The sequence below is a fragment of the Protopterus annectens genome, chromosome 4.part1 (assembly GCF_019279795.1).
Source record: "Protopterus annectens isolate FY-2018-M chromosome 4.part1, PAN1.0, whole genome shotgun sequence".
In the NCBI taxonomy this organism is placed as follows: Eukaryota; Metazoa; Chordata; order Ceratodontiformes; family Protopteridae; genus Protopterus; species Protopterus annectens.
The window spans coordinates 514,678,119-514,702,839 of NC_056734.1; the positions used below are offsets into that span (position 1 = coordinate 514,678,119).

The 24,721-nt window shown below is 42.9% G+C and overlaps 1 protein-coding gene across 1 annotated transcript in view; it reads left to right on the plus strand.

Moving 5' to 3' along the window:
* The window catches only part of LOC122801243 (high density lipoprotein binding protein), a 1,918,659-nt gene that overhangs the window by 1,409,425 nt on the left and 484,513 nt on the right, over positions 1-24,721 (plus strand). The window contains exons 22-23 of the mRNA XM_044070795.1: positions 2,095-2,199; positions 3,018-3,152. Coding sequence (XP_043926730.1) covers positions 2,095-2,199; positions 3,018-3,152 — 240 coding nt within the window. The remainder of the gene's footprint in view (positions 1-2,094; positions 2,200-3,017; positions 3,153-24,721) is intronic.

Sequence of the window (24,721 nt, forward strand, 5' to 3'; positions counted from 1 at the left end):
TACAAAACTGTACTTTTTAATTAAACTTCAGGATTCAGCCCATTTCAGAGGATGTTAAGATGGCAGCTATTGGATGCTTCCTTTCCCCTTATCTTCCAGCTTCTGAAACTTCTTGTGAAGTCAGGCATGCCATTAATTCATCCCTCTTACCAGGGTGTGCAGTATGAATTAACCTAGTAAGCAGCTGCCTTTCTGTTGACCACTTAAGCAGTAGAAGACCTTCAAAAAAAGTAAGCATGAAGAGGAAACAGAACAAGCTTAGCCAGCAAAGTAGTGAGGGGGGGGGGGTTCTCCTTCCAAGATGGAAGCAGTATTAATGCTCCCTAGTTTCCATCCCACCTTCTCCTAACTATTCCTTTGTTTTACTCGCCCCTCATACTAGGAGGGAAATCCTTCCACTTCTGGAAAAACTGGTTCAGCCAGACATCAGATGTGTGAGAAGTCATAGTAGCATTTTGCTTGTTAGGATTGAAGGTCTTTCCATCCTTAATTGTGATGCCTGTCATCCCTCCAGACTAGATTTAGGTAAAACAAATTCCTCAGTCTCATTTGCATTTGTAGTGTGGTACAGTCAGTCTTCATGGAAGAGAAGGGTGACATTTCTTTACTCCAGCCTTTTCCTCGCTTCAAAAAAGGATAGCTTTTGATGACCAAAATTTCTAAAGTGGGTAAACAAATTGAAGGATGGTAACATTGTAGTCCTTACTACTACTGCTACTTTTACTGAGGGATCTGTTAGCATGGATTTGGATAATACATTCCTGCACATCTCCATTCACAGGGACTGCAGACAATACCTGAGGTTCAGGCCCCAGCGTGCTGGGTCAGGTTTTGGTTAAGACAGAGACAGTACACTAGTTGTATTTTTCTGCAAGTGTTTTTCCATACCTACCTGAAGCTAGCTATTCTGGCACGACTTTTAAATGGAGTAAAAAAATAAATCTATTTTATACCTTTTCTGCCATAATAAATAGCTTGTTACAGCAAGCAGTTTGTTACAAAAGTATTTTACCACATACGAAATGCCAAAGCTCTTCGGCCTTGACTGCAAATGCATTATCTGCATTCATTTCTGCACTACTGACTGGCATCTGCTGATAGTGCCCTGGACAGCTTCTTTGCCCCACCACAGGTACACCTCTGGTTCAACATCACTTTAACAATTTACCCCCTTCCTTTTCATCTGCTCATTATGTGGCTGTTCACAGAATGTCGAGCCAGATTTTGCCCACTTAAGACACGAGGATTCATATTTACTCTTGGGTGGATAACCGATTTAATCCTAGCAACCTTATTTGCAGCCATGATCCTTGTTATATCCCAGTGTCAAGAAATTGTATTTCACTCTCTATTTTTCTTGTTTCCGTGATATTAAAGACCAAAATACAATTTTTACAAAGTGATAAATGAGTACATTTGCTTCTTTTTTTCCTTTGGGTATGTGCTTGTGTTAAACGTTGTTAGTATTTCTTAACTTTTTTCATGTATACTTACTCTCTTGAAGTTCTATTTACATGGACTTTGTTAGTGAAATGTTATCTTTCTCTTTGGACCTCCACTTTAAAGTGGCCTATCAAGTTTGACCTCCTATTCAACAAACAAGGGGGGAAAAAAGCCTAAATCGGAATACTACTTGTTGAGAAGACAGTGGCTGAAACTAGAACCGTGTGTTTTCCAGGGGGGATTTTTATACTAATAGCAGAGACCAAGAAAGCATGATAACCTTGAATTTGACTCCTTTTGTTTCAAAGGCCTTTTCTTAAGCTGAGTCCCTCACTTAGCTGCACTTATGTAGTCAGCAGTGTTTTAGTTTAGATGCATAAGGTACACACTTTTAGCAATGGATTTTGCTTTGATCTACTTAGACCCAAGCATGTTAGTTTGCAAGATGTTTTATGTTGATTGTGTGGTGAAACTGTGGTATACATTGTATAAGCTTCAAGTCTGCAACTTTACACCTAGTGTGTCCTGAGCCTGTATACCAAGTATAGAAACTTGTGCACCATGTGTGGATGCTTAGAAATAAGTTTATCTTTGAATGTACTATTGTATGTTAAAGAAATTTACTTCAGGATGGATGTTTGATTTGTTTAGGCACTAGTTCCTGTTACTGTAGAGGTGGAAGTGCCTTACGATATGCATCGTTACATCATTGGACAGAAGGGAATTGGAATCCGCAAGATGATGGATGAATATGAGGTGAGTATTGTCAACTGAGATGGATTTTCTTAAGAGGTGGAACATTTGATGTAAGAGTTGTGCTCCACTGTTGTGAATGTGAGCCTTCAGATTGTTTATTTTTTCTTAAACATATCACCACCACCAGAGTATAATTTTTATTTTGTTGAATCTGGACTCTGATAGTCCCCTGGCAGAAACATGCAATTATTTTCCTGGAGTTTATAGAAAATGTAAATTTCTGGTTGAACTTCACAAGACCTTAAGTGGTGGTTCTGCTCCCTTTTAATCCACCAACTGTATAGTAGATCTTGCATGTCCAGTGAACTACTGCAATATTGTCTCTTTCAAGGCTGGGTATGTTTTGCTGCTGTGTGCATATACAGATGTCCAATTTCACCAGCTGGTAAAGATGTGTTCAGCGGATACCAATTTCAGTTATTTTGGAAGAAAGCTGTACTGTGGTTTTAAACTTTAGAATATACACACAACTTAATGGGATATTGCTTAGATAATTTTGTGGTAGAGTGATATTACAATAGGCATTTAATGTGAAATGAAGGACACTGCAGAATTGCTAGCATCAGTGTTAGCAGCAGTGCTCTGTCTGAACATTTCGAATATGCTGCAAGGTATTTTGGTTGATTTCCCTGTTTGGATATTGTTGCTTTGAAGTTCATGTCCCTTTTGGGGAAAAGGTTCAACTGTTGTGGTTGATGAGAATGTCTGAACATAGGAAAGAGGGTACAGAGAGTACCACAGAATTTAGTTCGAGTGTGGGGTAGAGCACTTTGTCAGTAACGCATTTTTCATTTGACATTTTATTTTTCTTCCTAAAGGTGAATATCCAGGTACCTGCACCTGAGCTACAGTCCAACGTGATCAGCATCACAGGTTTGGCTAACAATGTGGAAAGAGCAAAGGATGGACTTCATGAGAGGGTGCAAGAGCTGTTTGCTGAGCAGGAAGATAGGGTAAGCATGGCTGCCTTCAACTTTAAACATTCCAGTAGCCCTTGATCTTTTTTCAACCATAAATTGAGGTGATTGGGGTTGTCTTAACTATGTTCAGAGCCTTATTACATTTTAAGGACTTGACCTGAAATAACTAAGAGTATAGATTATATTACCTAATGTCCTAATGTTGTAGTTTCTGTAGCTATACTGTATGGGGAAAGCTTTTCAGATTTAAATGTGAACTGGCTGCAGCAAAGAAATTTCCACCAGCTATTTTATAATTCCACAGTATAGTACATAAATTAAGGTGGCTCCTGTTTGTGGTGTTTAAGTTCCCCCTCCTGGTTACTACAAATGTAAAACTAAAAACTTTACCATCAAAATAGTACAGTTGTGGAATATTTTATTGACCCCGTACATTTTGTTAAAGTTGAGATTTCCTTTAACTGTTGTGCTGGTTACATCCTTTGTATCTGATGTGAATTTTCGTTCTATCCTCAACTGTTGGGTTCTGATCTGACTCAGCCATTACTAAAGCTTGTGGTGACAAAAAGTTGTCTAGTTTCTCCCTTATAGTGCATTAACCCCTAACATACCCCAGATCTTGTTTGCCACTTTTCGCAGAAGGATGTGGTCAGTCATACTCTTGAGCTTAGTCAATTTTTAGTTAAGTTAGAGCGTCTTTCAAAACTTTATTCTGCCTTTTCTACTTTGTCCAGTTTCTGTTAAGCTCTTACCTGTGTAGCTAGTTTCTGTAACTACCATCGTTGGTGTTTCTTTTTTTTTTTTTTTTACACATTAGTGAATTATTAATTACCATTGGTGTAATGCCTTTGCTTCTTTTCCCTACTGATAATTAACTTTTTTTCTCAACTGTTAAAGTAAACTTTTCTGTCTGCTTTACTCTGTGTAGAATGGCTGAGAAGGGCCCTTCTGGCTTCAGAAAGTGTGGGTACAAATTGCCTGTTTTGGACAGTCTCTGCATTTATTGTTTAGGTCTGCAGCGCCTACAAGAAGACTGTTCTATGTGCCACAGTTTTAATCCCCATGCTTTAGTGGGTAGAAAGAATGAATTAATACTGAAAGGTTTGTTGCCTTAATTTTTTAGAGGCGCTGTTACAGGGACTCGGTCCTCCAAGGAGTCTAAATCTGCTGTTGCTTCCACTTCCTGAACTCCATCCTCTGAGTTGTCCAGGAAGAGGACAAAGTTGTATTTGAGGAGGTCTCAAACATCTATTCCCCCCCCCCCCCCCGATCTGAAGAGAGGTTTACAGATCCAGTGTCTTTGGAGCAGACTATGTTGGATCCTATTGTATTGCCTAGGATCCATTAGTCTGTTGATCCAGTCCCTTCCAGGGTTCCATCTCCCTTTATGGAATGGCACCATACTAAGTGCCCTGGCTCTGACATCACCCGATCCGGAGGAGTCTGAGCCAAAGCCTCCTTGTCTGATCCAAGGAGCTGGGATAGACCTCAGTTTGAGCCATTTCTGCTCCTTGGTGCTTCAGCATTTCGTAGCTTGGTGCTGACTTTCCTCCTTGGGGAGATTGCTTTCTGTTGGGAGGAGACAGCAGTCCAGAAGACTGCCTTCTCTGTGCCGAGGCCTTCCTTTCCGTGGGGCGGTCTGCCTTTGAGGTTGCGAAGAGGGTGTTTTCTGCAGAGACGGAATGGATGGGCCCATCCCTCTTGTAGCTTCAGACCAGCACACAGATGTCTCTGGGCCTCCTCATTCTATGTTAGTTGGCCAGTTCGAGGCCTCCATTCTACTCTGCAGGGTTTCGTCGTCTCTTCCCACACTTCCCCTGGAGCATCCCATCAAGAAAGTTCCTAGGAAGATAAAATGCAAGAGGCGGCATTTGGACTTCACCCCAAGAGTCAGAGGGTATGGACTTCGATGAGGGGCCCCCATGATCACCTCCAGAAGACATCTTATTTGGAGACATCCTTGAGATCCTGAAATAGAGAGGTGGGTTGGACTCACAGCAATCTTTCACCTGAAGAGTCGGTATTTCTGGAGGCCTTCAGGGCTGGCTTATCTACCTCTTGGGTTACTCCACATGCTGACGAGCTTATTAGTTTGGGCTCTCACCAGGTGTGGAAGGAACCTGATTCAATTGAGTCAATGTCCAAGAGGCCAGGTAGGATTCTGACTACACCTGTGGGGAAGGAATTTTGTAGTAAGTGCATGCCTTTGGATGCCATGGTCATGGAGGCGGCCACTAAAAACAAACTTGATGAGCAAAGTTCCTCTGTTCATCCTCCTAACAGGTAGTGTAGCGCGATGGATATATTTGGGAAACATGGCTATGCTTCAACAACCTTTGCTCTCAAGTCGCTGAACTGTTTGGCACAGTTTAATGTGTTACAAAAGGGTCTGATCAAAGAGCTTTCAAACTCCCTTTCAGGGAAAGTTTATAATGAGGTCCAATCGTCCATGGCCTCTCAGTTGGAATACTTTCCAATCCAGTTTGAATTCATCCATGAGGCTAATTTTACATGTAACCAAAGGCACCTCTACGCCTGGATGCACTATAGTGATTTTGCGGAGCCCTTCAAGTCCTCATTCGTCAATACTCCTTTGATGGCATTTCTTTTCTTTGGCCCAAAAGTTAAGGACACGTTATCCAGGTGTGGGAAGGATGGAAAGACCCTCTCTGCAGTGGGAGAATGTTTTTTGAGCCCTCAACGATCCTTTTGTAGTAATCGACGTGGTCTGAAGATGTGGTTCCAGAAGTCTGAGTCCTGTCTAGGACACGTGGAAAGTTCCCCTAGGGGCACACGGAACTTGAATGGATGGTGATGCCTCCATGGCAGAGGTGGCCTGCAGATACCAGGATTCCAGAGATTTTTCTGACTGACCCTACCAGCGCTCCTGAAAGGAGGCCTGATTGTTATCCCCCTCTGGAAGCTATCGAGAGTAGCCTGTCCCTGCACTAGTCTGGCTAGAAATAAGATACTTGAGTGCAGCAGATTATTTCCAGAGGTTGTAGAATTCCATTTTCCCTTCCACCTTCAACTGCAGGCAAAAGTGTAGATGTTCCACCCAGTCAGAAGAAAAAAGCTGCACAAAAGCTGCTAGAAAAAAGTCATCCAAGAGGTCCTGCAAGACCAGATAATCCAGAACTTAAGGGTTTTTTAGTGCCAAAGAAAATGGGGGACTGGAGACCAATTTTGGATCTCATTAACTTGAACAAGTCAGTTCAACAAAGTTTTGGATGGTCATGGTTCAGTCCATTCTTCCCTTCCTGGGCTAGGATGACTGGATGTCTTCAATAGAATGCATCCTGAAAGTCCATCACATAAGGACGAACAGATAATCCAGTAGGTACTTGTGCTTCTGTCTGGGAGGCAATGACTACCAGTTCAGAGCACTGCCCTTTGGCCTTACCACAGCCCACAGGGTGTTTGCCAAGTCCATGGCAGTGGTGACAGCTGACTTGAGACTGCAAGGATTCCAGGTATTTCCATACCTAGATGACTGGCACATAGCCACCTTGACCAGGCATCTACTATTTTGGGGCAAGAGATCAGGTTCTGCAGATTTGTCTTCATCTGGGGATTGCCATAAATTAAAAGTCTCGCCTACAGTCTGCTCAGATTTTGGAATTCATAGAGGCAGTCTTTTAACAGGACATCAGTAACAACTTCTCTTTGCATCTCAGGAGTGCAGACTATAAGATTCCAAGTCAAGAAATTAATTCACAGTACCAGTATTTCAGCCCTGTTGATCCTTCAGGCCCGTAGGTTCTATGTCAGCTGCCATAATGGTTGGTTCATCTAGCAAGATTCCATATGAGAATCTTCCAATAGATGCTGGCAACAGTGGTTGATTAGTTATCAACACATGTCAACACAGATAAGAATTACTCAGGCATGCAGTAGGTAGATCTGGTGGTGGATTCATTGAGATAAAGTTCTACAAAGCGTCCCTTATTCTCCCACAGCCAAAGGGCATGGTGACCACTGATGCTTCCCAGATTGGTTGGGTGGCACTTTCTGCAGAGAAAAGTCCAAGGCACTTGGTCTCTCAGAGGCCAACTTGCATGTAAGTGTACTGGAGAATGCAGTGCTTTTAGCACTGCAGACCTTTCAGGCTACTCTTCCTTCAGAGACCATTGCAATACAAACAGAAAATGTTGGTAGTTTGGTACGTAAACAAGGAGGGACCAGATAATTTCTTGTCGAAGCTCAGAGTATGGCAATAGACAATCTCATCCAACCGCTTTCTAGTAGCAATGCACATTCTGGGGAAATCCGAAGTGATGGCAGACAACTTGAGCAGGTCCATTCTTCTAACTCCAGAGTGGTCGCAACAGGGAAGTGGTGGATATGATTTTCCACTGATGGGGGCCAGCCCTGCTCCAGTCTCTTTGCTTCTCCCTTAAACAACAAATGCCGCAACTACTTTGCTTTGTAATATCCTCTCAGGGAGTCACCAAGGGACACTCCTTCACAATTGGACCCCGGTCCACTTTATGCTTGTCTGCCATTACCTCTAATCCCAAAATTTCTGCAGAAAGCAGCCAAGTTCAAGAGCAGTCATTCTCACTGCACCTTATTGGCCTCTTCATATTTGGTTCCCCTTCCTGTAGCCTTGTCTTTGCCACCCTTAGATATTGGATCCAATTCCAGATCTGTCACATCCGATAGACGCTCACTCGAATGTCTCAAACCTCAAGCTAACAAGATGGACTTCCAAGATGGCTGCACATTGAGTAACAGCTTAACTCTAGCTCTCCCAGTGTGAAAAACTCAACAGGGAAGGCCAGTAGACTTGTGTTTATGGGTGAATTTCAGTAACTGTCTAGAAAGTGTACTGCCTGGCTACCAGGAAAAAGAGCACCTGGAAAAAAAATGCTACAAAAAGTGAGGAAACACTGACTGGGAAAAGTACTGCAGGTGTTCATCAAAAAAAACAGTGCAACCTCTGGACATGACTTCCAGTAACCTGCAAGAAGATGCAAGATAACTGTGAACAGACTTCATGAAAATAAACAAAATACTGATGGAGTATAGCAACACAAACAAAAGGCTGGAAAAAAATGGAAGAAGCTTTAAAAAGATTTTCAGATGAAGTAGTAAAGCTGCAAAAATCCGAGGTTGAAATGAAGAAAAGGTTGGCTGAATGAGACTGCTCGGGAAGAGATGTTTCAAAAAATAGAATTAGAGGACAGACCATGTGGTGAGACAGGAAAATGTTTGTGGACACCAGGCAGGAGGAGTAAATTCCATTATTTAGGGAATGTCAAGATGCAGGTTTGAGATTCAGACTGCTGTACATAGCCGTCTTCAAGATATCCTTCCCTGGAGGGGACACACTTTTTTAAGTACATGCTAAGGAGGAAATACGAAAGTTTGTCCTAACAAAAAGTGAGCTGTGAAACAGGAGGGGATTCTGCTGCTTGTTCTGGTAATAAAGACCACAGAGAAAACTGTACCTGTGAAACCTTTTCCACTGTTTCAATGGAAAATTCTGGAGAGAAGGAAGGGAGCACGTGAATTAACTAAAAGAATTGAGAGTATGTTGGAAGTGAAGCAGAGACTGGATCTGGGAGATGGAGATTAATAGTAATAAAACCAATAACTCAATGTGGGATTACAATGCAATAGTTACGTTTGTGAAATATAACAGAGCAAGAAAATCTGGAACTATTGGACTTCAGAATTTGTTGACTTGTGGGGGAATATAACATATATGCTCTACTTCATGTCATTATTGTTCGGAAAATTGCTTTAGGGAGGGGAAGAGTAGAGAAAGTCAACCAAGTACAGAAAACTTAATCTTTTTTGTGGTGTATTTTTTTTTTGCATGCTATAAAGTAGTTCAGTTCTTTTCAAGCGTAATGGGAGTTCTAAATAGGTGCTGCTGTTCGTTTTTTCCCCTTTCTCCCTTCTCTCTCCAGTTTTAAGAAATGTAAGCACTGCAATGTAAAAAAAAAAAAAAAAAAAAAAAAGCCTGGTTGAGTGACAAAATAAATATGCTTTTTCTCATTCTTGTGTGGGGGAAATGACTGGAATAAGGATCTTTGATTTAGTAACACGTAAATGAAAATATTTAATATGAGGATTTTTTTATAGTGAATGAATATATGCTTAGTAGCAATTCTGTATCTGGCCCTCATGTCTCCATGGAAATCTGATAAAAAGAAATTGACTGGTTCTCATGTCTCCATGGAGACAATTTGGTAAAAAGAAATTGGTTACAATGGAGCTTGATTGGATGGGGGACAAAAGAGAAACTGGCTAAGAGATAGTTCCCCCGAAAGCATTTAGGGGTTTTCCCAGCTGGGAGAGTTAAGATTAGACAAAAACAGCTAATATGTTATAAAAGCACAGGCTGCACCATGGTCTTAGCATCTTTTAGGCTAACTCAATTGTGTTAGTGTGGCTGGATTTTGGACGTGTAAAACTTTAATATTTGAATGTACATAGTTTTGTGTTAGTATTACAGTAATGGGTTTTAGGGGGTATCTTCTTTTTTAGGGCTTTCACTAAAGCAAAATGTTTTATAACAAGTGACATAGGTTCAAAAGGACTAGAAGCAACTATATAAAAGTTCAACTTGCCAGTGTATGTAATACAAAAGCTGGAACTAGACATTTAACAAAAGGTGTTTGTACATAAGAGGTGGGAATGATTTTTAATACAGTGATGCTTTCTGTAATGTCTTTAAATGTCAGTGGTGTCTCAGATAAATACAAAAAGAATAGTGATATATATTAAAATTAGAGAGCAAATAGATGTGTTACAGGAGAGACACTTGGAAAGAACTGAACATGTGAATTTGATAAAGGTTTTCAGGATGGTTATTCTTTGGAATATCTGGGACTAAGCAAAAACTAATACTTGTATTGATTGCAAGGGGAGCTGTAATAGTGATAGAGGATAAACAAAAAGATAATGGCAGTTTTGTAGTGCTAATGGGCTATTGGCAAGGGAGAAAGATTACACTGGCATGTATTTATATTCCACCTAAAACTACTGTAATGGATGTTAAGAAAATTCTGAGAGAAATCAGTTTTCAGCAAGGATTATTGTGTAGGTGGGGACTGGAATTTGCAGTAGTGAAGATGCTTCTGGGGGGCCCAGAAGGAAATGTACAGTGGATATAAACAGTGTACACACCCCTGTTAAAATGCCAGGTTTTTGTGATATAAAAAATGAGACCACAATAAATTGTTACAAAACTTTTCCCACCTTTAATGTGACCGCTAACCTGTACAATTCAATTGAAAAAAAATCCATTGGGGGGGGTAAAAAAACTTACAGTAAGCAGGTTGCATAAGTGTGTGCACACCCTTAAACTAATACTTTGTTGAAGCACCTTTTGATTTAATTGCAGCATTGTCTTTTTGGGTAGGAGTCTTATCAGCATGGCACATCACATCTTGACTTGACAATGTTTGCCCACTCTTCCTTGCAAAAGCGCTCCAAATCTGTTGAGATTGAGGGCATCTCTTGTGCACAGACCTCTTCAGGTTACCTCACAGATTTTCTATTGGATTTAGGTCTGTGTTCTGGCTGGGCCTTTCCAAAACTTTAATTTTCTTCTAGTGAAGCCATTATTTCGTTTTGGATGTATGCTTAGGGTCATTGTCATGTTTAAAGGTGTGAAATTCCTCTTCAGCTTTCTAGCAGATGCCTGAAGGTTTTGGGCCAAAAGTGAATAGTATTTGGAGCTGTTCATAATTCCCTCCACCTTGGCTGAAGCCCCAGTTCCAGCTGAAGAAAAGCACCCACAAAGCACCATGCTTCACCGTGGGAATGGTGTTCTTTTGGTGATGCGAACTGTTTGCGCCAAACATACCATGTTCTTCGTGTTTCACTGTTGCAGTCATTACATCAGACTCCTGAGATTTTCGTGTTAGAGTTTCAGATCCAAAGTCTTCATTAAAAGCTAAGTACCCCATTGGGAAACTTTTTTCTTGCTCCAGACCGATGTCAGAAAAAGTTAATAATTGTATTTCTTGTGGGAAGCAAATACCTCATAAGGATTTTCATTCTTACTGTATTCCTTGCCTAGTCCCTGACCACGACGTTTCTAGTTGTCGGTTTTGTGCTAGATTTAACCAAGACTTAAGCGTCGGTACGATTTTGCATTAAGCTATTTTGGGCAAAGATTTCATTATATAAAGTCGTCTGATAGCCATCAGACTACTGGAGTTCACAAAAAAACGCAGAGAGAGGCAGGCAGCCGAGGTTCAAAACCGACGAAGCTTCTCCTAAGCAAGTCGCTGGTTCTCAGTGAGGCGCTTTTGCAGCCCCTGACGCCCGCTACTTTATAGTCGCACTCCGCTACCGACTCCCACATGGAGTTGGCCAGGCCGCTGGAAACTCAAGGTATTGGAGCCTTGGAATTTATTCCCTCAGATGGGTCCGAAAATCTCAGGAGTCTAATGTAATGACTGCAACAGTGAATACACTCTAACATCTACATTTATGGTAAGTGTACACAACTGTACTTTTTGGAATTTTGGCCAGAAAGGTCAACCTTGGTCTCATCAGACCATAACACATTTTTCCCACATGCTTTTGGGAGACTGGATGTATTGTTTTGCAAATTTTAGCCGGGCCTAGATGTTTTTCTGTGTAAGAAAAGGCTTCCATCTTGCAACCCTATCCCCCATAGTCCAGACATATGGAGAATAAAGGAGATTCACATGTAGTACACACCCAGTACCTGCCAGAAATTCCTGCAGCTCCTTCAGTGTTGCTGTAGATCTCTTGGCAGCCTCCCTGACCAATTTTCGTCTCATCAGTTTTGGGAGGGATGTCCAATTCCTTGCAACATCACTGTTGGCCCATATTTTTTCCACTTTATGATGACTGTCTTCCCTGTGTTCCATGGTATATCCAATGCTGTGGAAAATTTTTTGTACCCTTCTGACTGATGCCTTTCAGCAGTGAGAGAGCTCCCTTTGATGCTCTTTAAGCTCTCTGCGAACCATGGCTTTTGCTGTAGCAGGCAACTGAGTAAATGTCAGGAAAATTCTAGGACAGCTGAACTTATTTGGGGTTAATCAGAGTCTCTCTGATGGCAGGTGTGTACCCAAGAAGACTGAATGCTGTAATTAAATCCAAAAGGTGCTTCAACAAAGTATTAGGTTTAACGCTGTGCACACTTATGCAACCAGCTTATTGTATGTTTGTTTTTATATTTCTTCCTAACAGATTTTTTTGTTTTTCAATTGAATTGAAAAGGTTATAGGTCACATTAAAGGTGGGAAAAGTTTTAAAATGATTTATTCTGGTCTCATTTTTTATATCACAAAAATCTGACATTTTAACAGGGTGTCTCTACACTTTTTATATCCACTGTATGACGAAAGATGTGAATTCAGTAGTAGCAGTTTTGAGTTGTCTTTTGGCTTTTCTCAGTTGGGGGTCACCACAGCGGAACTCCGGTCCGCTAATTGGCAGTAGATTTTTATGGTGCCGAGTTGCCAGCTCGATGCCCATTTACGCATGTCTTTCGGAACGCCACTCTACCGCAGGGAGGGCATGCAGGCTCCACACAGAAGGCACTCCCCGCACTCCAGCCGAGAATCGAACGGGAGAACCTCTTGCTGTGAGGCAACAATGCTACCGCTGCACCACCGCGGATATAGTAGCAGTTTTGAGTGAATTTACATATTCTCCAAGATATAAAAACTGGGCTAGACTAGACAGAATGTACATTTTACAGGAACATGTGCTTTTAGTTGAAGATCTTGATATATGCACCCAGTAACTATTTCAGATCTTGTGCCAATAATAACTAAAATAAAAACACAGGGTATTGAAATAAAAATGACACTGGTGCTTTCCCGCCTATCTGTTGAAAAGAGGAATTTAAGAAATGGGTGGTGGAGATTTAGGAGGTATTTGATATGTTAGAAATTGCTTCTGAAAATGTAGCAAGGGAGTGAGAGAAAATTTAAGGTGGAGTTTAAAATTAGGGTTGGAAATAAAAGAAAGGTAGCAATGGTTAAGAAGTAACGAGAATTAGTGACCAAATGTGAAGGTATTGCATAATAAGGAAATCTCTTGAAACAAGAAGCGGATTAACTGCAGAATCCTAAGCAGATAGCGATTACCTTGAATATACACGAGTTTAGAAATATTGCTGTTAAGCAACTTTTTTTGGTAATACTAGAGCACAAAAACTTTTAGCACAATGACTCTGGCAACAAAAAGAAAGGGCTGTCACCAAGCTTAGGGAGCCTGTAACAAAGCAAGTAATGAGATCCTATAGTGATAAATATTTAGGAAATTCTGTGAAAGTCTGTATAAAGCACGAGAAATATGGAAGTCAAGAAAAAGATACAAATCAAAATGTTTATGTAAAAATTAAATATGCCAAGGTTGGAGATAGATGAGGCTCCAGTACTAATGGGAATAGGAGGAGATGAGATAAAAATTGGGATGTATAATCATTCTACAGGAAAGACCCTAGGAATAGATGGTATGCCCATGGAAGTTTGGACGATAGGAGGGAAAAAGTGTTCAAAGATTTGAATGGTTTTGTTTAACAGTATTTTAAGAGGAGGAGGAAATACCAACATCCTGGAAGAAAGCAGTGGTAGCTGTAATACCTAAAGAGGGTAGAGATCCAGCTTCATAGAGGCCCATTTCAGTACTAAACCAAGATGGTGTTCATGTCTGTAATAACTAAAAGAATGTCAGAAGTAATGTCAAAACTGGTGGCTGTGGATCAGTGTGGTTTTGTGGAGGGGAGGCAAACGTTTGACAATATTAACAGTCATTGTTGATCTGGAGGGAAAAGGAATGTAAGCAAAATACAATTGTACTGTGCTGGGATTTTAAGCAGGGCAGTGGAAGCATTTTTATTTCCTAAAAAAAAAAATACAAGGTTGATTTAAGAGGATATGTGAGGAATCTGAGGTGAAAACTTGAGTGGGGTCCTCTCTGATAATTTCTGCTTGAGCAGAGGAACCAGGCAGAGATGTCCTCTCCCTTTTTTTTTGTTATATTTAGAACCATTGGCAAAGAAAATGAGGGACTCAAATTCAAGTATATAATTGGTATGGTAGTCGAGAAAAGTTGGCTCTATTTGGAGATATTTTTTTTTAACCTCACAAAACCAGAAAGATTACAGTATTGTGGAACATTTTGAGTCAGTTTCAAATCTTTTCAGGATACAAAATTAATGAAGCTAAAGCAAAGGCAATAGCAGTAAATTATATACCCACATATGAATTAGTTCTGCAGTGTCTTTATTTATGGGGACATGGTAGAATTAAATATTTAGGAGTACAGATTAGAAGTTATTCCTGTGTGGCAGCTAAGGATATGTGGGCAGAAACTAAACAAAAGATACAAAAACTCAGAAAATGGAAACTTTATTATATGGATAATAAGATACAAGCAGTTAAAATGCTTAGTCCTGTTAGTCTTGTACACAGGTCAGACATACTTTTATCAACCAGAGATGAAGTTGTGGATAGCAATTAATAAAGAGCTGAAGGACTTTATCTGGAGCGAAAGACTGCAACAGTCAAGTGAGAAGATTCTTATGATTCGTCCAGTAGAACAGGGCGGATTGGGATTACCCAATTTGAAGGGGTATTTCCAAGCTACACACTTAAGGCTCTAATACATAGCACATGCAGAAAACTGAGTGGAAAGGTATGATGAAACCGGGGGGGGGGGGCCCCAAGGAGTAAGAGGTTGGGATTTTAGATATGCAGGGCTTTAAGGAGAGTAACAGTAATCATACAGAATATTATAATTGTAAAGTAGCAGAATGACTGCAATTAGGGATATAGACAATAGGCAACAGGGGGCTAGAATTAGAGAAAACTGGCGAAGGAACCAAGGTATTGGAAGTGAAAAATTAACGGGCGAGAGAGAGAATGTGAAGACACCAAGAATTTATTTGGACTGCATGTTAGAGTTTGTCTTCCCTATTAAGGGTTGATGTCAGAGTATAGGCCAGGGCTCTGCAACCTGTGACTCTGGAGCTGCATGCGGCTCTTCCACCCCTCTGCAGTGGCTCCCTGTAGCGTTGAAATATAATGGCCATTCTGCCGCACAACACTAAGCATGATTGAGTGGAGTTTAAATATTGCAAGTTATAAAGTTAAACTTGCTAGAATAACATGGTTTCTTTGACCATGCAGAGTGATCGAGTAATTCCTTGGCAGCATCAGCATCTCCTGAAAGGTTTCCGTAACTCTCCACCATACCTCTGAAACTCTTAACCATAAGAAATCTGGACAGAACCACAAATAAAGGGGAACAAAGTAAGCAAAATAGGGACAGATTTTAAATATTGCTCTTATAAACTTAGAAACTTGCTTGAATGACGCTGTTTTTAACATACATTTTCCACATGCACACACACACACACTCAGTTACCTGTCAACTGTACAGATTTTTGCGGAATGTCTTGATTTTTTTTGCCTCATATTTTTCGTCAGTTTCTCATAAAATTGTGGTTTTCTGGCAAATCATTGGCAAATTATTTAGGGCTGAAGTCAGAAAATATAGGCAGACATTTGAGCTTGACTTCATACCCATCAGAAAATGAATGCTAATGTAAAACCTGTTCTATTAACTTTCTAATTTTGTAAGAGCAATATTTAAAAAGTGTCCCTATTATTGGGCCTTTGTCTCTCCATTATTTATGGCTTTGTCCAGATTTCTTGCTCCGAGGATGAAAGACATCACACACACGCACACACTCCCTCTGACCGCAGTCTAATAATCCCAATAAAAAGCTCAACTAAGGAACAAAAATAGGGACTGATTTTAAATATTGCTCTTATAAACTTAGTTTTATATATATATATATATATATATATATATATATATATATATATATATATACTGTAATTATACGCAAAACTTAATTTTTTTATTTTACATCTGTTGACCGGATAGTCCGACTGGATGCATGTCCATTTTCAGCGGAGGCCCGGGGAGAAAAGCTCCAAGGGTAAGCAGATACAGCATTGCATATTACAGACTATGTACAGAGATTTCGTAAGTAAGCAAGCTAAACAAGTTCCACAGGTTACAGTTATACGTTGTGTTATCTTCATTTAATGGGTCATATATGTTTTGAAGCTCCAGATGAATTTTATTTGGTAAGAGAAAGGCCACAATGGCTCTCTTGATAGTGAAGGTTGCAGACCCCTGGTATAGGCAAAGAGAAAGAAATAGGGGGGTCCTAAATGAAAGACCAGCACTGGTAGAGGTTTTAGTAGAATCTAAAACAAAAGCTGCCATTAAAGGAATAATTAGTGCATATAAAATGCATGATAGCTGTAAGAATCAAAGGATGTAATGGGATCCTATCTCGCCTACATTCATAACTGATGGGTTCGGAGCCGATCCGTCGGCTCCGACTCTGCCACTATACCTAGAACGAAGTCTCTTATTGGCTGGGCTACCCCTTATCCCATAATGCACCACTGTTACTTCCCCAGATCTCGTTTGCCGCTTTTCAAGCTGGACGTGGTCTCGACTTGGCTGGAGCTAAGTGTTTTTTCTTGGCCTTTGGGTCTTTATTGACTAGGGGTTCAGTCAGTATTTAAACAGCTGTTTTCACAGCTTTGTGAGCGTTTGTCAACTTTCGTGAAATTTAATTTTTTTCTCTAATTCGCGCTACTTGTGTATCGGGCTAGGCCCGTTTAAGTTGGAGGGCTCTTGCCCTTATTGTGCTTATTCCTTGCATTTTCTTGTGGCGTGAGTGTATTAGTTTTGGGCTAAGCCCGTTTAAGTTAGAGGGCTTTAGCCCACGTAGTTCTCTCTCTTTGTTGTGTCAGGCTAAGCCCGTTTATGTTAGAGGGCTTTAGCCCATTTGTCCTGTTTGCTGTTTTTTGGCCTTAGTGTAAATAACTGGTATTTCTTGTCACTATGTCTAAGGAACAAAAGTCGGGTTTCAAGAAATGTGCAAAATGTAGTTATAAGATGTCTATTACAGACAGCCATGCTATCTGTGTACTGTTTAGGGCCCAGACATTTACAAGATACCTATAGTGTGTCATGCTTTCTCTTCCAGGGTTCTCCAGGAGAGAATCAATTTGTTTTTTCTAAGGGGTCTTATTAAGCCTTCTTTTGAAGAAGTTTAGCTTCCTCTCCTGCTCCCAAAAAGAAGAGATCGTCGGCTCCGACCAGTCCATCGGACCCGACTCCTAAGAAGCATAGATTGTCAGCTCCGACCAGTCCGTCGGACCTGACAACTAAGAAACAAGGCTCGACGTCTTCTTCCTCTGCTCCAATGGCTTCGGAGCCGACGGTTGAAGGGTCTGCCTCGGTGCTTCTCCCCTCGGCTCCATTGGTTTCGGAGCCGCAGGTGAGTGCATCGAGAGGCCAATCACCTTCCTCGGCTCCATTGATCTCGGAGCCGTTGCAGGTGTGCAGCTCAGACTCTTCCCCCTCGGCTCCGGAGCCTCCTTCGGTGCCGACACTGTTTGCAGCCAGACCCGGTCTCTACTCCGATAGTGCTGGAACCCTTTCGGAGCCGGTCCCCTGCCTTATCGGAGCCGAGGCAGAAGTCTTCTCTGCCCCAATCTGTTTCCTCCAAATCCTCTAGGTTATCTGATTCGGATTTGGATAGGGTTATCCAGAGGCTGTTCCAGTCCCCAGTCTTTACCAAAATGATCTTTGCTCCAGCCCATGCAGCTTCGGAGCCGATTCCACCTCCCATACATTCGATTCCTCCTCCGACCTCCTTGGAGCCGTTGGAGTTGTTGCAGGTAGAACGGAGTGGAATCGTCCAGTCGGAGCAGGGACCCCCTCGAAGTTTTTCTGCTCCGACTTTCATTCCTACCCTGTCCTCTGTGTCAGGGTTTGGTACTGGGTCTTCCTCGGCGGGGGTCGAGGGCAACACTGTAGAGCTCGCCTCTTTGATGCCCAGTCTTCCCCTCGGAGCATCTGCCGCGGGCATTCCCGGTACCTCCGTGGTCCCTCAGCAAGTGCTCTCTGCGGAGTCTGGAGGGCCTGCTTTTGAGGCCATGAGGAGTGCGCTGGCCATGGCTTTGCCGGTTCAGCAGGTGTCTACCTCTCCATCTCAAGTTCTGGGTACTGGTGCCTCTGGAGACCTTCTTTCCCACGACAGTGGGTCTCCAGGGCCTGAGGATACCCCCTTGGGGGGTTCCCTTCTTCCGGGGGGTCCATCTGAGTCTGCCTCTGATGAACCCCCAAGGAAGAAACTGTGTAAGAGGAAGCACGTTGATTCCCAAGATGAATCCATCACTTCAGACACTGACCTCGATGATGCGGAGGGGTCCCCTAAATTGTTCTCGGATGACGTCTCTTTCTCCGATATCCTTGAGATTTTGAGACAGAGAGGCGATTGGCAATCCAAAGCCCCTACCGCTGAGGAGTCAGTTTTCCTCAAGGCCTTCGGGGCCCAGCCCTCCTCCTCCTGGGTGTCTCCACCTTTCGATGAGCTGTTGGACCTTATCTCTCGGAGGGTGTGGGAACATCCTGACATGGCGGAACCTGTGCCTGCTAGGCCCAATAAGTTCCTTTCAGCTCCCCCCCAGAAGGAATTCCTTACCAAGGGCGTTGCAGTTGATGCTATGGTGGTGGCATCTGCCACTCAGCAGGACGTGGCAGAGGCTTCGACGTCTATTCATCCTCCTAATAAGGATTCTAGGAGCATGGATAGGTACGGGAAGCGTACCCTTTCTTCAGCGACCTTTACCATGCAGTCGCTGAACTATCTTTGTCACTTTACAAGGCTCCAAAGGGACCTCCTCAAGGAGTTAGGAGAGTCCCTTGCGGGTAACCTTCGTAAGGCGTTAGCACAAACTGTAGGCACCCAGATGACTACCCTAAATTCCCTTGTTAACTCGTCCATGAGGCTAGTTTCCTATGCAGCCGAGGGGGCGAGTAGAGCAGCGGGCACAGGAGTGGCTCTTAGGAGACAAGTATGGCTACGCTTGTTTCCATTTGCGGAGGCCTTTAAGTCTTCCTTCGCCGACGCCCCCTTTGATGGGTCTTCCTTGTTTGGACCCAAGGTGAAGGACACCCTTACTCTGTGCCAGCAGGAGGGAAAGACCTTGACTGCCGTTGAGGCCCGTTTTTCCGCTCCCTCTAGACCTTATCCCAAGGGCCAGAGAGGAGGGAAAATGTGGTTCAAAAAAGCCCAAAAGGTTTTCCCTACTCCGAGTGATCCCCCCTCCAGAGGCAGGGGGGGGATTTAGGAAAACGCCGCCCTAGAGGTTGCAGAGGCCCCCGTAACTCTGGAGACCGCTATTCTTTTCGTGGTGCCTCCTACCCTCAACGTCCCTAGGATGTGGCCCGGCTGTGCTTCTCCGGAGCAGGTCGGGGGTCGTGTTGCGAAACACCCACAGGCTTGGGAATCGATAACCAAGGATCAGTGGGTGCTTCGCATTGTAACCGGAGGTTACCTCATTCCCTTTTTCAAGCCCCCTCCTCCTGCAAGGAGAATCCCGGACGTGCCACCCAGTCAACGGGATCTGGCAGCCATAGAAGTTTCAAAGCTGCTAAGCAAAGGGGTCATCCAGCCCGTCCCCGCCGACCAGATCGGATCAGGAACTTACTCAAGATTATTTTTGGTGCCAAAAAAGACAGGGGACGTAAGGCCCATTTTGGACCTCAGCCTTTTGAATCGATTTGTGAAGAAGTCCAAGTTCCGGATGGTCACCCTTCAGTCCATTCTCCCGTTATTGGAGAAGGATGTCTGGATGTGCTCCATAGACCTCAAGGACGCTTACTATCACATATTGATACGTCAGGAGTCCAGGAGTTATCTACGCTTCCGCCTAGGAACCAGTCACTTCCAGTTTCGTGCACTGCCCTTTGGTCTCACCACAGCCCCCACGGTGTTTACCAGGTGTCTGGCAGTGGTGACAGCTCACTTGAGAAGTCTCGGATTCCAGGTGTTTCCCTATCTCAATGACTGGCTCCTCACTGCCACCTCAAAGCATCTACTGATTCCAGCGCTGATGGCCACAGTAACCTTGGGTCTCTCGCTAGGAATCACTTTCAATTGGAAAAAATCTGTACTGCGGCCATCTCAGCGTATTACTTTTATAGGCGCAGAGTTAGATACAAGAAGGATGTGGGCATTTTTGCCATCAGACAGAAATCAGATTCTACAATCGCAGGTCCAAAATTTGTTACCCAAATCTCGAGTTCCTGCCAGAAAGATTCTTCAGTTATTGGGTTCGATGGCTGCAACTATCCTCCTAGTACCTTTAGCCAGGTTGCACATGCGGGTGCTCCAATGGCTATTATCAGTTCAATGGTCATACCAAGAACTCCCCCTGAACCACCTGGTTCTGATTACGGACAGTTGTCGGGACCTCCGTTGGTGGCTATGTCGGTCCAACCTGGACCGGGGGCATCCCTTCGCCCTTCAGCCCCCTGTTGCCACAGTGACCACGGACGCCTCCCAGATAGGGTGAGGGGGTCATTATCTGGACAGGTCTGTCCAAGGCACGTGGCAGGATTGCGAAGCGCACCTTCACATCAATATCCTGGAAATGAGAGCGGTACTTCTGGTTTTACAAGCACTTCATCACGCTCTCCCCCAAGGTACTATTGCGATTCTGTCTGACAACATGTCGGTAGTTTGGCACATAAACAAGCAGGGGGGAACCAGGTCCTACCCCCTTTGCAGGGAGGCCATGAGAGTATGGCACTGGGCCATAGCCTCTCGACGTTTCCTAGTAGCCACGCACATTCCGGGGAAAGCCAATGTGATTGCAGACAGGCTCAGCAGGACTCTCCTGTTGCCCCACGAGTGGTCCCTCAACAACAGAGTGGCTGCACGGATCTTCGCCAGATGGGGTCTCCCTTGTTACGACTTGTTCGCCAGCCCCAACAGTGCGAAGTGCAGAGAGTTCTTCACTCGGACACCCTCTCAGGGACAGTCTCCCAGGGACGCTCTAGCCCGCAATTGGCCCCCCGGTCTGCTTTATGCCTTCCCCCCGATTCCTCCTCTTCCAAGGGTGATTCAGAAAGCCCTTCATGTCGGGTGCCACATGATTTTGGTCGCCCCACATTGGCCCCGTCAGGTTTGGTTCCCCTTTCTTCAGAAGTATACGGTACAGGGCCCTTGGATTCTGGACCCAGTACCGGATCTGTTATCCAAGCCGTCGGGGCACTCTCATCCGTCCCTCCGGTCGTTCCGACTGGCTGCTTGGCTACTCCACTTCCATCCTTAGTTAGGGATCTTTCCCTTTCTTCAGAAGTGCACATCTTGTCTTCCCACAAGCCGTCTACCGTTAAGCTGTATTCCAGCAAATGGAAAAGATTTGTTTGCTGGGCTCAGCAACGAAGCATTGATCATCTCACGGCCCCAGTACCGCAGGTCTTGGAATTTCTAGCTTCATTGTTTCATTCTGGCTCGTCAGTCTCCACACTTAAAGTTCAACTTGCTGCTATATCTAATTTTCATGTTGCTATAGAGCCTTCTTTAATGGCCAACAGACTGTGCAAGTCCTTTCTTAGAGGAGCCTGGCTCCTCAGGCCCCCTATGGTTCATCCTGTGCCCCCTTGGGACTTAAATTTAGTTCTGGCCTCCTTAACTGCCCGTCCCTTTGAGCCGGCAGCCACTTGTGATTTAAAATTCCTTTCTTGGAAAACTGCTTTTCTAGTGGCAATGACCTCTGCTAAGCGGGTTTCAAAGCTTCAAGCTCTCTGTTCTCCTCCTTATTTGATCTTCCACAGAGATAGAGTTTCTCTTAGATTGAATCCATCCTTTTTGCCTAAGGTAGCATCCCCTTTATGCATTCAGCAATCATTGGAGCTCCCAGTTTTCTTCCCAAATTTTTCTGATAGAGCAGAATATACCTTCCACCAGTTGGATGTTCACAGGCAACTGCGTTTTTACTTGGATAGGACCACTCAGACTCGAAAATCTGACCAACTGTTTGTGTCCTTTGCAGAGAATAGGTTAGGCCTTCCAGTTGCCAAAGCCACAATTGCCAAATGGATTAAGGATTGCATCTCTTTCATTTACTCTGTCAGGCAAAGAGTTGCCTGTCCCAATCAAAGCCCATTCTACCAGGGCTATGGCCACCTCTGTAGCTTTTCACTCCAAAGTATCAATAGATGACATCTGTGCGGCTGCTACTTGGTCTTCTCTGCACACATTTATTTCTCATTATAAGCTTGATGTGGCTTCCCGAGGTAGAGCTTCATTTGGTTCCGCAATCCTCAGGAGTGTGTTCCAGTGAGCCACCCGGGGTTTTACGTGCTAGGGACGCTGTCCCATCAGTTATGAATGTAGGCGAGATAGGATCCCATTACATCTTTTAGTTATGTACTTACCATAACTTTTGATGTATGGGATCCATCTCGCCTACATTCATACATACCCACCCTCCTTCCCCCCTACCTTTTGGATTTGGAGGAAACATTGGTCCTGCTGTGCTCTCCTGGAAGGGCTCTAGTTGGTTACATTTATCGATATTTGTTCTGTATCTGTATGTATGAAAGCGAACAAATAAGATCTGGGGAAGTAAGGGTGGTGCATTATGGGATAAGGGGTAGCCCAGCCAATAAGAGACTTCGTTCTAGGTATAGTGGCAGAGTCGGAGCCGACGGATTGGCTCCGAACCCATCAGTTATGAATGTAGGTGAGATGGATCCCATACATCCAAAGTTATGGTAAGTACATAACTAAAAGTTAGAAAGGATTGGGAAAAGATTGGATAAGCAATTCACAAATAAATAGGAGGATGTATGTATGTTACCTGAATATGCAACAACATTAACATTTAGAAGACTTGAGAGTTTTGCTTGGAAATGTTTTCATAGATATTTTTATATCCCAAGTAGACTAGAGAATTTTTCCTCAGACAGCAAATGTTGGAGGTGTGACAGGGAAGAACGACATAATTGGGAACATATTTTCTGGGAGTGCGGTGAGTTGGCAGACTTTCAGGATTCCCTGCAGGATGCACTGTCAGAGATGCTGGGTGTGCAGATTGATATGACAAGGGAAATGTTTGAGATGAGACAGAGTCAGAATTGCTTAGACATGGTAAGGCCTTGCTGTGTCTAATTATGCTGGCGGACAAAAAAGGAATTACTAGAAAATGGAAAATCTAAACCAGCTGTACTGGAAGTAGTAAATATAGTAACAGAGATGAAACGAATTGAGATACTTAGAAAAGGGTAGGAGCAAACTACATAAAAATGGTAATTGAGAGCAATACATACATGGGAGAAATGAGGTTTAAACGGTCGAACTTAAATGAGCTATGTAATGTTTGACTGAAAATGATTGGGTAGATTACAAGTGATGTGTAATGTTTGCAATTGGGAGTGTCAGTTTGGTTTTTGATAAATGCTTGCAACTAGGATAGTAGTTTTTTTTTTTATATAAGTGTATGATTGCCTATGTCGTAAGTGGTTTAATAAAGATAATCCTTTTAAAAAAAAGGGCAGGAATTGAATAATTTAATGTTTAGGTTATATGATGCATTGCAATATATGTGAAGTGTAATGTTTGTAAATGTGAACTTAATACAGTTTGATTGCTTTTATATAAATATAAATTTGCCTATGCCTCAAGTGATGATTCAGTAAAGGCTTTTTAAAAAAAAAATCAAGCTAACTGCTTGGTTTCTCCAGTTCTGTTAATAGCCAAACAGCCGATGCTCTTATCTTCACATAAACCTTCAACCAGAAAGGTTTATGCAAGCAAATGAAAAAGATTTGTCTACTGGGCTCAACAAAAACATAATGCCCCCTTTTTGGCTCCAATAAATGATTTACTGGAAGTTTTGACTTCCATCTTTAACAAAGGGGCAAGCTCCTCTACTGTTCATAGGTTCATAGGTAGGTACTAGGCTGTTGGCCCTAGGGCCTGTACAAGCCTAGCCAAAAATGTACCCTGGCTTTCGCCACCCAAGAAAATTATTTTCCTGTGCCCCTGTCAAGCAGAACCACAGAAGTGATCTCCGGGTGAATTTCCTGTTACCCATCCACTCATCAAGATTTTTCTTGGAGTGCTAATGAGGAGCTCTGTTTGATATAGGTAGTCTGTTCCAGAGTATGGGAAGTCTCTGGGACAGGAATCTATCCTTCCAGCATGTTCTGTTTATTGTGGTGACTATGTTTATGTCCCTAGAGCGTGTAGCTTGGAGGGATTGGGATTTCTTTAAAGGTCAGTTGCAATTGGCAGCAATTTCTTATTTTTATATTGGATTTGAAAATGCTTCTGTGGCCTCTTCTAAACTTTGTAAAGTATTCCTCAGAGGCACTCTTCTCTTAACCCCCCCCCCCCCTTATAAAGACCCTACTCTACCATGGGAAGTGAATTTAGTACTGCAGGCCTTAATTCACTCCCCATTTGAACAAACAGCGAAGTGTGACCTTTTTAGTGGCCATTACCTCAACTAGGAGAGTTTCTAAACTTCAGGCCTTGTCATCAAAACCTCCATACTTAATTTTTCATAAGGATAGAGTTGCAATACAAACCAGTGGGACTTTCCTTCCCAAAGTGGTGTCAGAATCCAGCATCAGTCAGTCCATTAATTTGCCAGTGTTCTTTCCTAAATTTACAATCAAAGATGAATCTGTTATTTATTGGGCATTCACAGACAGTTACATTTCTATTTTCATATGACAGAAGAAATCAGTCAGACCAGTTG